Consider the following 12,191-nt stretch of genomic DNA (forward strand, 5'->3'; position numbering starts at 1 on the left):
TGGGGGTTTCAGTATCTGCAAAACAGCTCAAAGGACATAGCTCAGAATATGAGCTATAGTCCTTCAGAAGAAACTGAAAGTCCTTAACCTTGTGTAGGCTAAACTATTACTAGTTTGTCTTGCTTGACTTTTCTCCTTTGCTTCTGCATTTTCTCACTTCTCTGGTTAAATTCATTCTCTGAAACTCAAGGAAGGCCTAGGAAGCTAAACTTTTGCTACAAACAAGAGGCAGATGGAGGACGTGGAGGGGTGGATCTGTCCCAGGAAGGTCCAGTAGCATCCTGCTTAGTTATAATACTTCCATGTCTGCACTAACTCTTCTAGAAAATTTAAGGATGAAGGAATTATTCACAATGCATTCTATGAGGCCAGCATCTCTCTGATATGGGAACAAAGATAGTACAAGAAGGGTAAATGAAGACCCATATCTTTCATGAAAATAGATGCAAAAATTCTTTTTTTCTAAATTTATTTTTTAATTGGGGGAAAATGGCTTTACAGTGTTGTGTTGGTTTTTGCTGTGTAACAACGTAAATCAGCTATCTGTATACATATATCTGCTCTCTGTTAAGCCTCCCTCCCCTTCTTTTCAAGCTTCTCTGGTGGCTCAGATGGTAAAGAATCTGCTTGCAATGTGGGAGACCTGGGTTCAATCCCTGGGTTGGGAAGATCCCCTGGAGGAGGACATGGCAACCCATTTCAGTATTCTTCCCTGGAGAATCCCCAGGGACAGAGGAACCTTGCTTCATCCCCTTCCTTTATCCCATCCGTCTAGATCATCACAGAGTGCCATGCTGGGCTCCCGGTTTCACACAGTGACTTCTCACCAGCTATCTATTTTACACATGGTAGTGTGAAAAAGTCAGTGCTACTTTCTCCATTCACCTGACTCTCTCCTTCCTCCACTATGTGCACAAGTCTGTTCTCTATATCCTCCATTCCTTCCCTGCAGATAGATTCATCAATACCATTTTTCCAACAAAATTTTAGTAACTTGAATTGCACATATGTTTTAGAAAGGTCAATGCACAATGGCCAACTATTAGGTGAAGAGAAACTAAACTGAGAGGCAGAGAAGGGTACTGGGGTGAAAACAGGCTTCAGAGGGGTGCAGGTCATCGTTCCAGCCCCATCTGGACCACTTCCCAGCTGTGTGTCCTTGGAGGAATGGTGATGGTGTGGGTCCGGATGCTCTCTCCCATTTTTCAAGCACATGTTAGGTTCATGGTGTCAGATGCTTAAACACTTCCTCTCTCTTAATCCTCAGACCGATCATGTGAAGTTCATATTATCCAAGTCATAAATATCCAAATATTTATATATTTATCCAGCTGAGGCATGTGTGTGTATGTGTGAGTGTGTGTGTGTGTGTGTGAGTGTGTGCTTGTTAGTCACTCAGTTGTGTCCAACTCTCTGCGACCCCATGGACAGTAGCCTGCCAGGCTCCTCTGTCCATGGAATTCTCCAGGCAAGAATACTGAGATCTTCCTGACCCAGGGTTCTAACCTTAGTCTCCTGCATTGCAGGCAGATTCTTTACCGTCTGAACCACCAGGCAAACTGAGACTTAGAAAGGTTAGTAACTTGCCTGAGTTTCTAGTAGAGACCAAACAGGGATTTGAACCCAGATCAGGATTCAGTGAGACAACACTAAAGAGTTGGCATAATAGTACTTGGCACATTAGACAAACTTCCTCACCTGCTTATCTATTTAAGAAGGTGCAGTCCTTTCTTTGAACATTGACTATCTGTTTGAGATCCCAAGAATGCCAGATAAAGAGGCCCACCGTCTTTAAGGGAGGAAGGAAATTACCACCACACAGGCACTGTCCCCTCCCACTAGCTTGAGAAATGTGTGGCCCTGGGCAGGAGTCCTCCACTGTGAATTCAAGCCCTTGCTATGGGGTGTCTGGGTGTCCCACCAGAGAACTACACTAACCCTGATACTGCTCACTTTTTGCTCTCAGTATAAGACATTCCACTGACTGACCCACTTCTGTGCTCATACCATAACCTGTGCTGAGCATCTTACAGGCACCTTCTCGACTCTCACAGCACTGACTTCTGTCAGAACTCAGGAAGGGAAAGTGACAAGGTCATATGGCGAGGAAGCAGTGGAGTTACCATTCAACCACCAATCTGTCTGGTCTCTTGTTTTCTGCGTTGCACAAGAAAGACTGCTCTTTGGGGTTTCAGAACCTAAGTCCAGAAAAGGGAATGATGTAGGGAACAAATTGTCAAGCGGGAAAATATATCAAGATTGATGACTATATCTTGGATATTGTAAGTAATGTCCATGTGAACAGTGGGGTGAATATATCTTTTTGAATTAATGTTTACATCTTTTTCAGGTATAGTCTGAAGTCAGAAAATGTGATGTCTCCAGTTTTATTCTTTTTTCTCAATATTCCTTTGGCAATTCAGGGTCTTCTGTGATTCCATACAAATTTTTTATATTATTAAAATTAAATTTAAATTCTGTTAAAAATTGATGACTATATTACATAACGTCTACTGCTTGTTCCCTCAGAGAAGGTGGTGGCACCCCACTCCAGTACTCTTGCCTGGAAAATCCCATGGATGGAGGAGCCTGGTAGGTTGCAGTCCATGGAGTCGCAAAGAGTCAGACACCACTGAGCGACTTCACTTTCACTTTTCACTTCCATGCATTGGAGAAGGAAATGGCAACCCACTCCAGTGTTCTTGCCTGGAGAATCCCAGGGACAGGGGAGCCTGGTGGGCTGCTGTCTATGGGGTCATGCAGAGTCGGACACGACTGAAGCGACTTAGCAGCAGCAGCAGCAGCAGCATGTTCCCTGGATAGGGCTGCTCCATATCAGGTATCTACCAGGTTCATGGCCTCCTAATCTAGGAAATCATACAATGTGCAAACTCAGACAAATTTTGAGAGTGAAAGCGAGGGTTTAAACTACTTATAGGAATTAATTGATCTATAATAGGCATAAACCATAACTGTCTCATGGAAACTAGGGTATGAGATCAGCCTATCCAATTCCATCCTTGACTAGCCTACTGTCTTCCCACAGTTGGGACCAAGCACTATGGCTGATGAGTTTGAGCAAGCTCTGGGAGTTGGTGGTGGATAGGGAAGACTGGCATGCTGCAGTCCATGGGGTTGCAAAAAGCTGGGCACAACTGAGCGACTGAAATGAACTGAACTGATCTATGTCTGATACTTGTTAGCCCTAAAATTCATGTTACTTGGATGAATGTGCTATTTCTCTGGGGACCTAAGCATTCTGGCCCTTTACTCTGAGATAACATCCAGGCAGCTCAGCTGCTGGCTTGTCCAACTTCATGTTCCAGTTACATGGATACTAACAGGGCATTTTTTGGTCTTTGCCTTGGGAATCCAGGCCTTTGACATGACACACTCTTTCCAGGACCCCTCCCATAACAGGGCTCATCCAGTTCTGTGCTCAGTTCCCATGCAGTGGCTCAGGCCTTCCTCCCTCCTACAGACAGATATCTTTTTACCACTAAGTGTCACTCGACCTGGATTCATCACTGATCTCTACTAAGGTAAAAGTATTGCCCCGGCCTTACGTCTTCCAGTGCCCTTTCACCTTCATCACCACACCCTTCAGAATTTGAATTCTACTTTGCAGGACTGGACTGTCTCTAACATCATTGCTTCCCACCCACGAGATAGGCTCCTGTCCAGTGAGCCTGCTGTCCTGCAGCAGTTAATGAAGCCAAGCCACTCTGCTATCTTTTTCTCCCAGAACTTTGTTGAGGAAGGTGGGTCTGAGGAAGTCTGTGCACCTGCCTTGGCCTCTGACCACCTGACTCCTGCACTCAGCCTTGCAGACACTCCGCAGTCTGACTACATACCCTATAAATCAGAACTACACTTTGGCCATAGACAGTCTACAGTGGAGTGACATGGAATCTAGCAGATCCAGGTTCAAATTCCAACTATACAATTTGCTATGTAGTGTGAATAAGCCCCTTAATTCTCTTAAACTCTCTGTGCCTCCTGACCTGTCAAATAGCTTACCTACCTTCTTGTGAGGCTTAATTATATTATATGTAGTGCCCAGTGTAGCATCTTATAAGAGTAAGTGTTCAATAGCACGTGGTTGTCATTATAGTCAGGTTTGATAACATTTATACTGCAGTGAGGAGTGTGGCCTTGGATAAGAGTAGGTTTCAATAAGTGAAAGTTATGAGGTCACTAATAAGTATTAGTGGCATTTATATTGTCTATATCCAAGCCTCAGTTTTATCTCTGTTCCATAAGTGGCCTTGGATAAGATGAATATGGATTTAAAAGGCAAACAAAATTGCTTCAGAAGGAAACAAAGCACACTGTTTCAGTATTGTCACTGTGTCACACAGGGATGTAGCCACTCAACCATAAGACTCCTCCCTCCTTGAAGTCTCAGTGGGAAGGAATTTCAGTCCCTACATGGAGATTTTGGAAGGATGCCCAGCTCACTAACTCCAGAAGTTGAGCCCAAAATGCCTTGGGGGCATTAAGCTTTCTGCCTGAGCCTTTCACCCAGCCCAGTGGCTCTGTGCTGCATTAACCAGCATGGGCAGGAGATCTTCAGGGCTTTTTAGGGACAGGAAATCTACTCTCCAACCCCATGCTGATAGGAAGGAAGCCCCTGGGTCTGCCTGCTAGAATCCCCTCCCTCCAGGGATGCTATACATTTGACACACTTAATAATGGCACAGATCTCCCCAGTAGGGCCACCGTGCAAAGGAGAAGGGGAGACTGCTTTCCACTGCACCACTGAGGCCAAGAGACACCAGGTGAAGGCTGCTGCAGGGGTGAAGGGGGTGAAGAACGGTGCGCTGTTCACTCGTAAGTAGGACTGAGGGGTGAGCTAGGTGAGTTACCTTCTTAGGGCACCCCCAAGAATGGACAAGGGATCGCCCTAGTCTTCTCTGTCCCACTCCCCTGGGGAGGGGGAGGGGGCTCCTGCCCTCATAAACAGACAGGAGAAGAGTCTCTAGCACAACTCCATGGCCATCTTCAAACTCAAGCAGTGGCCCTCAGGAGCACCACCTACCCCCATTCCCTAAATGGGTCCTGCGGCACTCTGGGGGACCCCTGCAAGGGATCCTCTTTCTTATATATATATATATTTTTTTTTTTTTGACTGTACCAGGTCTTAGTTAGGACCCCTGCAAAGGATCCTCTTTCTTCTTTTTCTTTATATATATATATATATATATATATATATTTTTTTTTTTTACTGTACTAGGTCTTAGTTGCAGTATGTGGGATCTAGTTCCCGAACCAGTGACCAAACTTGGGCCCCCTCCATTAGGTGTGAGGAATCTTAGCCATGGGACCACCAAAGAAGTCCCTCTTCTTTTTTCTTGTCTACTAGAAGAGCAGAGGCTGAGAAGGATAAATGAAGGGTTGGCAGGAGAAGAGGAGGGCAGATATTAAAAATGGAGCTCTCATAGTTTAAAGGCCTTCATAGGTATCTTTGAGGGAGGCAGCCGAAAGAGCAGTGCTGAGAGCCTGGTGAGCTGTGCACCTAGATAATCTAGCATGAGGCCTGGGACTACCACTCATTAACTTGGAGGAAGGCAGAGCAGAGTCTGCTCTTAAAGCAGAGAAAACTAGTCCTGGAACAGGGCTCCAGAAGAAATCTGTTAAATATCACGGAGAGATAGATCTAATGGACGCAGCTTCTGCCTGTAGTCTGCCTAGGAAGACAATACACAAACCCCACAAGGCTGACTGATCAGGTGAGGAGGAGGGAACCCCAAACTGGGCTTTGAGGGCTGGTGGAATGTGAGGAGGAAGAAGGGATCATGGGAGACATTCCAACAGATAAACTGTTCAAGGAGAGAATGGCGAGATTTGCATGGTGTTTGTGGCAGGTGCTGAGAAAGCCAGGTAGCTTGGAGGATCTGTGGGTCAGGGAGGAGGGGCCCCCAGGATGCTCAAATGAGGATGATTTGATGGTCACGCTCTTAGCATCATGGCTCAGAACTTTCATTGAGCCACAGAAAATCCTATAGACTTGAAAATTGGTCAGAACCAGGAGAGAAATGTCTTAGTATAGTCTAAGGAGGCATGAGAATGGGCATGAGAGATGAAGCAGTATCTGCTGGTGGGTGGACCAGGAAGGCAGGCTAGTGAGGGGCTCCTGAGAAAGCCCAGATCTGGATGTGGACTAGTGAGACGAAGGATGTGGTGAGACGGAGGATGTGGTGAGACGGAGGATGTGAGCCTCTCCCCGTTCTCATCCCTCATCCTTCTGGCTTTAGAGTTTGCTGTTTGCACAGCTGACAAATCCTTGTCTCTTGAATGTGACCCTTCTCAAAGTCCAAGAAGCTGAGCTTCCCTAGTTCTCTTCTCTTCATAAATATTCCTGACCTGAATCATTTTCCTTCTTCTTTCACTTATTTTCTTCCAGTTACTGGTGTTCCCTAAAGCTCAGCACAAAAATATCACACTGTCTTCTTTTGCTCATAGCCTCAGACAACGTCTTCATCCCTCACCCTTCACCAGAATTCTGCAGCAATCAAGCCTCATAGTCTTGTTTTCAGGGCTGTCCTCTGGAACTTAGATGCTTGAAAATGTCATGATGGCTACTCAATTCTCCCTCCATTCCTACTAAGCCTCCCTTATGTAAATTGTTACCATTTATTGAGCACTTTCAATAGACAAGATGTATTTCACACAAACTCCATTCTGGAGGAGGTATTACAGATAAAGCACAAGGGACTCTGAGAGGCTAAGTGACTTAGGATGGGTAAAGAGGATACAAGATGAAGGTGTGTTGACACCTGAGTCTAGGCCCTGGTCTCATGTCTCCAACTCCTGGAAGGAATCTCCTGCTAACACAACCCTGTTCAGCTGACTGCTTGGCCCAACCCTCCCCTTGGTTCTCATGACGCTGATGCAATCACAGGTCTCCAGCCAGGCGTTCCCTGGACCAAAGAATAGCAGACCCAGAAGAGTCCCTTGGAGTCATCAGAGTTACCCAAAATCACACAGCAAACTAGGTGCAGAGTTAGGACCAGCCCCCACTCTTCTGATTTCCAGAGTCCTGCCATTTATACCAACCCTTTTACTTGTCTAGTGTTGGTATTTTGCAAAATTTATTAACATAGGGTATCTCATATGCCTCTTTCTATTATCCTGTGCCATGGATGTTTCATTTCTAACAGATGGGGACACTGAGGCCAATGAGGGTGAAGGGACTTGCCCAAATTCACACAGATGGGTAATTGACAGCCTTCAGACATTTAGGAAGAGCTGAATTTAAAATGTCATCGTAGACTGGTAATTATAAGGATTCGACAGAAAATCCCACAGATATCCAATCACAGACCTCAGGGCAAGTTAGGAATCAAAATCACTCCGTTTCTCGGGGGCTGTGAGGTCTCTGCTCTCTCCTTCCCAGCATGTTGGCTCTCATCTCTGTAAGACCTCCACTGTTCTCTACAATTCCAGCTTACCTGTGACTTCGGGTTGCCAGCACAACAGCTCTGGGTTGACTGTACCTCAAGCACTGATGGCCCAGTGACACAGACTTTCAGTGTTATTTAAAATTTTCAGCAAAGAATTGTTCTTCAGACCAAGACAAGTATATGCACTTGGAAGCATTTAGCAGTGATCAGAGGCTGACTGGGTTCCCCTGCTTCAGACATAGCTACCTAATGCTTTGCCTTCTATAGATGAAGGTGGGTTCCAGGGAAGGACCTGTGAGCACTCAGGCATCTTATATTCTGTTACAGGCATAAATCCAGATCTTCTGATGGCTCTCCCAGTTCAGGAGCTACCCTAGTTTACTACACCTTTTCACCCAACTCAACAAAGATTTGACTGAATCTCAAGCTACTGTGCAAGGGGCTGTGTGTGGCTCTGGTTCAGTCAGCTGTGTCCTCCTCCCCGAAGGCTGAGGACAGAACAGACCGGTCTTTGTCTCCTTGATCGGCAGACCACCATGCAGAGCCTTGGCAAGGAGAACCACAGTTCCGTGTCTGAGTTCATCTTCCTTGGCTTCTCCAGTGAGTCTCAGGTCAGAATGGTTCTGTTCACGTTCTTCCTTACCCTCTACTTCATCACCATTCTAGGCAATGGACTCATCATCACCCTGATCTACTTGGATACACACCTCCACACACCTATGTACTTCTTTCTCAGCATCCTCTCCCTTGTAGACATGAGCTATGTCACCACCACTGTGCCCCAGATGTTGGTTAATCTGGTATATCCAAGGAGGACCATTTCCTGGGGAGCTTGTGCAGCCCAGATGTTCATCTTCTTGATCCTGGGCATTGCTGAGTGTGTCCTCTATGCCATTATGGCCTATGACAGGTATATGGCCATCTGCTTCCCCCTTCACTATACTCTGCTGATGAGTCGTCCTATTTGTATCAAGATGGTCACAGTCTGTTGGCTCATTAGCATAGCTGGGGCCCTGATCTATACTGTCTTCACCATGCGTCTGCCTTATTGTGGCCCCCACAAGATAAACCACTTCTTCTGTGAGGTCCCTGCTGTCCTGAAGTTGGCTTGTGCAGACACATCCCTCAATGACCGGCTGGACTTCATCTTGGGTTTCATCTTGCTTTTGATACCACTTTCCTTCATCCTGGTCTCTTATGTTCGCATCTTTGTCTCCATCTTGAGCATCCGCTCACCCCAGGGGAGAGTCAAGTCCTTCTCCACATGTGTTTCCCACATCACTGTGGTCACCATGTTCTATGGGCCAGCCATGATCATGTACATGAGGCCTGGGTCCTGGTATGACCCGGAGAGGGACAAGAAGCTGGCCCTTTTCTACAACGTTGTCTCTGCCTTCCTCAACCCCATCATCTACAGTCTCCGGAACAAAGATGTAAAGAGGGCCTTTCTGAAAGTACTTGGCCAGAGAGGGACAGCTCAATGACCCAGGATGTTTCAGAGTTGTCCACAATCATGGGCTGACTTGATGAGGCTCATGTGGTATTATGAAAGTACATCAGGTCTGGCCAGCATTTCTGGGTCTTTGAGCTTCCCAAAAAGGGTGAGGTCACCCTGAAGTTCTCCCCACTAGTTGGAAAATTTTCAGCTACTACCACTTATAGACTCAGTCGAGGATTTAAGATGAAGGATTTGATTTACAATAAGTATGTCCTTATGGTCCGAGGTTATTGCTTTATTGTTTTTCCTTGGTTCTCTCCTCCACTCTGGAAAATTTTGTCAGTTCAATGTATCATGGCCAAGTGTTTAACACGCATATGTGCTTTCCACTGGTGTAAAGGACTGGGGGTGAAGATGACAAAAAGAGTAGACAGATTATGTAGGAACAGTCTTGTGTTACTCTCTGACAAGCTCAGAAATAATATTAGCATTGCTTTTTGCACTTGGTGGTATAAAATCTAAGTTAGAGTTATTTTAGACATATCTGTAGAACAATTCGGCTAATAATATTCTTCAACTTGTGAAACTGACTCTTAGCTGATTTTGTTTTAAATATCACTTTTATTTTCAGAAAAATAAATATACATTTCCTAAAAAAATACATGTATATATATACACCTGCATCTTTTCTTTTTTTTTGGCTCTTCTTCACTGTGTGTCTTTGGCTGAGTCTTCGCTGTGGCACGTGCATTTCTCTAGTGGGGGCACACGGGTTCTGTAGTTGATGCCCGGGTCTTAGTTGCCCCGTGGCATGTGGGATATTACGTCCCTGATCAGACACAGAACCTGGGTCCCCTGCATTGGAAGCATGGATTCTTAACCAGGACCAGCAGGAAAGTTTGCTATGTATCTCTCTTTTTATGTTTACGTATATAATGAGATATTAGACAGAGTCAGAAATATGCAGAAAGAAATTATAGAAAAGAATATAGCGAAGACCCTGTTTTCTCACACTCAAAATAAATATGTTAGTATTTTGCCACATTTAGTCTGAGTCTTTTTTATACTTTAGAAAAAGATTAAATAATTACAGATAAAATTAAAGTGCTCTTTGACTATTTCCACTTCTCTGAATCAACCGCTTTTATTAGTTTGAAATCTATTCTCTGTGTTTCAAAGCTTTTGCTTACATGTAATCACATCCATAACCAATAGACAAAATTGTTTTTGTACAAACTTAACATTTTATACTGGTATCAAGATTTCAGTGCCACTATGAAAAAATTTAACTCAGCATCATGGTTCTGACATTCCCCACTGGATACTTAGAGGTCTACATCATTCTCTTAAGAAGAATTTTAAGCATTTTACCACATCTCATTTATCTAATTCTTTATCACTGGACATTTGTTTACTTCTAATTTTTTGCTATTTAAATAATATTGTGATAAATTTCTTTGGGCATTTCTCCACAGGTAAAATTTTTTCCCAAGACGTATGTATAGCAGTGAATGTAGCAGTTTTTGGAACTTTCCAATTTACTAGATACCCCTAAATTATTCTTCTAAGTACTGATACCAATCTACAACTTTCCTTCTCATCAACCCTTGATAAGGTTATTTATCTAAACCATTCTAAAACAGTCTATCTCATAGATGGAAAGTGGTGACATTTTTTGTTTCATTTATAATCCCCTGATTGCTAATGAATTTAACATCTTTTCATAAGACTGTTGGTAGTATTGTGTAGTGAAGTCAGCCCTGGAGCCAGACTTCTGTATTCTAACCTCAGCTAACCCTTTACTAACTCAGTGATGATGGGCAAGTTACCTAACTTCTGTGAGTCTCAGTTTCCTCATCTGTTAATGGGAAGAATATATGATAGATCTCAGAGGGTTGTTAGAAGGATTAAATGAGATAGTACATGTACAGCATTTAGCATAATAAAACATAGTAAGTGTTCAATGAATGCAAGATATGTTTACCTTTTCTTATTTACAGTTCATTAAATATTTTGGCTATTGTTCTTTCTCTGTTACATGCACTGAAAATATCTTCTTGGGCACTTTCATGGAGGTTCAATGACTGGACTTCTGTACACTAGTGCAGGCAGCCTGGGTCCAATTCCTGGTGGAGGAATAGATTAGATTCCACAGATCACAATTAAGAGTTCACATGCCTAAGACCTGGCACAGCCAAATGTATAAAAATTGAAAAAAAAGAAAACATCTTGTCTGAGTCTATTACTTGTTTTCATTATTGCAAAAGTAGTATATATGTATCCTGAAAACTTTGCTTTTATAAATACAAACAAAAAACTGTTACCTTAGATTTGGAGATAACTACAATTAGCATTTATTTATTTTCTGCTTCATTTTTATTTTTTAAATTATGAAAGTATGATAACACACTTATAGGAGACTTGGAAAATACAGAACAAAGTTACATATGTTTCCACTATATATTACAATCATTTTTAAGTAGATAAATTAAAAATTTTAGTTGGAATAAATAACAAGCTGTCAAAAATTAATAGAATGAATACACAAAGAAGTAGAAGGATATAGTAGACCTGAAAATCACTATGAGCCAATTCAACATGATTAAGATTTAAACAATTTTCACACAATAGCAGTATACAAATTCTATTCAAGTTCCCTTAGACTAAACTAGGAGACACTGGAACATATCCAGGGACATAAAACAAGGTACAAACATTTCAAGGTCTAAAGGTATTGAAGTTATACAGAGTCTGTTCTCTTATCACTATGGAACTATGTTAGAAATCAATATCAAAAGATATTTGAAAATAACCCACATAATTTCAAGTGCAATGTGACTCTTAACAAGAGGGATCTTTGACTTTGCCACTGAAAGCCTCAATAAAGTTAAAAGTTTGAAAAAACATAAAGGGTGATTGCAAAGAAGAAAGTATTTAAATAAGAAATTAATATCAAATGAGAAATTAATATTAAAGACACTTTTAAAACATGTATTTGAAAATTAAATGTCTGCTTTTAAATGTTGTGTGTATCTAAGAAGCCATAACAAGAAAAATTAGAGATATTTGTAAGAAAATCAAAATGAAAAGAGAATTTATTAGAATTTGTTGCATGCAGCTGAAGCTACTCAATGCAACTAAATACAATGTGAAATTTTGAATAAGATATGAAAATAAACAGTGGACACTAGCATAGAATTTCATGCAGTGTGAATAAAATCTGTACTTTAGTTAACAATACTGTATCACATGTTAATTTCCTGTTTTTTTAACTTAATTTATTTATTTCAATTGGAGGCTAATTGCTTTACAATATTGTAGTGGTTTTTCCCATACATTGACATGAA

The 12,191-nt window shown here is 42.5% G+C and overlaps 1 protein-coding gene across 1 annotated transcript; it reads left to right on the plus strand.

Annotated features, from left to right (window-relative positions):
* On the plus strand, positions 7,943–8,890 carry LOC102190120 (olfactory receptor 2A12-like). The gene has a single exon (XM_018046488.1). The coding sequence runs from the start codon at positions 7,943–7,945 to the stop codon at positions 8,888–8,890; it is 948 nt and encodes a 315-aa protein (XP_017901977.1).

The sequence above is a fragment of the Capra hircus genome, chromosome 3, assembly GCF_001704415.2.
Source record: "Capra hircus breed San Clemente chromosome 3, ASM170441v1, whole genome shotgun sequence".
In the NCBI taxonomy this organism is placed as follows: domain Eukaryota; kingdom Metazoa; phylum Chordata; class Mammalia; order Artiodactyla; family Bovidae; genus Capra; species Capra hircus.

Excerpts from the sequence above, each read along its gene's own strand:
- LOC102190120 (XM_018046488.1), top strand. The coding sequence starts at position 7,943 with ATGCAGAGCCTTGGCAAGGAGAACCACAGTTCCGTGTCTGAGTTCATC.